This window comes from Aplidium turbinatum, chromosome 14 (assembly GCF_918807975.1).
Source record: "Aplidium turbinatum chromosome 14, kaAplTurb1.1, whole genome shotgun sequence".
Lineage (NCBI taxonomy): Eukaryota > Metazoa > Chordata > Ascidiacea > Aplousobranchia > Polyclinidae > Aplidium > Aplidium turbinatum.
The window spans coordinates 979,335-980,578 of record NC_137485.1 but is presented as its reverse complement, the minus strand read 5'-3'; the positions used below and the strand labels follow the sequence as shown (position 1 = coordinate 980,578).

Genomic DNA, 1,244 nt, shown 5'->3' with positions numbered 1-1,244 from the left:
ATGATTGAATGGATCAAACATGACGTTGATGCACGTCAGCAACACTTGATTGAGCTTTTCAATTTATTGAAACTTGAAAAATTATCTGGAAGTTTCTTGCGTGATGTCGTCAGCCAAGAAGAATTGATCATGAATTGTCATGAATGCATCAAAATGTGTTTTCAATCAATTCTTTCCCGAATTCGAGCTCAACAAAACAATCAAGCCATTGTTGAGCAACAGAAAGCAGAAAACTATTCCATTGCATTCGCTGGAAAGCAAGTATGGAAATATGACGTCATAAAGAAAGAAACAAGTAAACTGCCAAACGCATTGTTTGATCACAGCAGTGGATCAGGGGTGAAGCACAAAGGAAATGTTTACTTTATAAGTGGAAAGTACACTAATGCAATGGAAAGGTTAGACTTGGACGACCAGGTGTCAGGTTGGAAGAAATTAACTTCTGCAAAGAGAAAGCGAGAAGATGGTGCTTCTGTTGTTTTCGATGGTTGCATTTACACTTGTGGTGGATTGAATGTTCTACGATCTGGAGAATGTTATAACATTGACGAGAACAGATGGAAAAGTATTGATGACATGAATGAAGGACGTTCTGAGTTTGCCTTGGTTTCTACCAGTGGAGGAATATACGCAATTGGTGGTTGCGGCTATGGTAGTTACTTAAACTCAGTTGAACATTACGATCCTCGTCAAGGTGGTTGGAATATTGTTCCTTCAATGAAAGTTGCAAGGTATGGTCTAGCAGGTGTTGTTCTCAATGATCGAATATACGCAATAGGAGGGTTCAGCTGTAACTATGCAAAAAAACCTAATTCAGTCGAACGGTTTGATCCACGGAACCAAACTTGGTGCAACATTGCAGAGATGAATTATGCAAGATGGCGTCATGGAGCTTGTGTTTTAAATGGAAAAATATACGTCGCTGGAGGAAGATCAGATGCTGTGGAGGTTTATGATCCAGAGAGGAATGTTTGGGAAATCGAAGCTAATGTCCCTGAATTTAACAACGTTCGATTTGTTGTTGATGTTTAGTTTGTTATTGTTTATTTGTGGACTCTTTGATAATTGTGCACTGAAAAAAAGAAACAACAGAGACGATAAATTTATGAACAGGCTTCATATCTGGTGGATGTTCACCAATTTGAAATTATTGTTGAAATTTAGTTTGTTGAATTGTGTTGCTTAACCTTTGAAATTGGTTTCATCAACCCCTGATTAGTGACGTGCAGGCCGACGTGTTTACA

General features: G+C 38.4%; 1 protein-coding gene across 1 annotated transcript; it reads left to right on the top strand.

Annotated features, from left to right (window-relative positions):
* LOC145783577 (kelch-like protein 25) lies at positions 1 to 1,032 on the top strand. The gene has a single exon (XM_082595473.1). It carries the CDS (start codon positions 1 to 3, stop codon positions 1,030 to 1,032), a length of 1,032 nt encoding a protein of 343 aa, XP_082451599.1.
* The last annotated feature ends 212 nt before the right edge of the window (positions 1,033 to 1,244 follow it).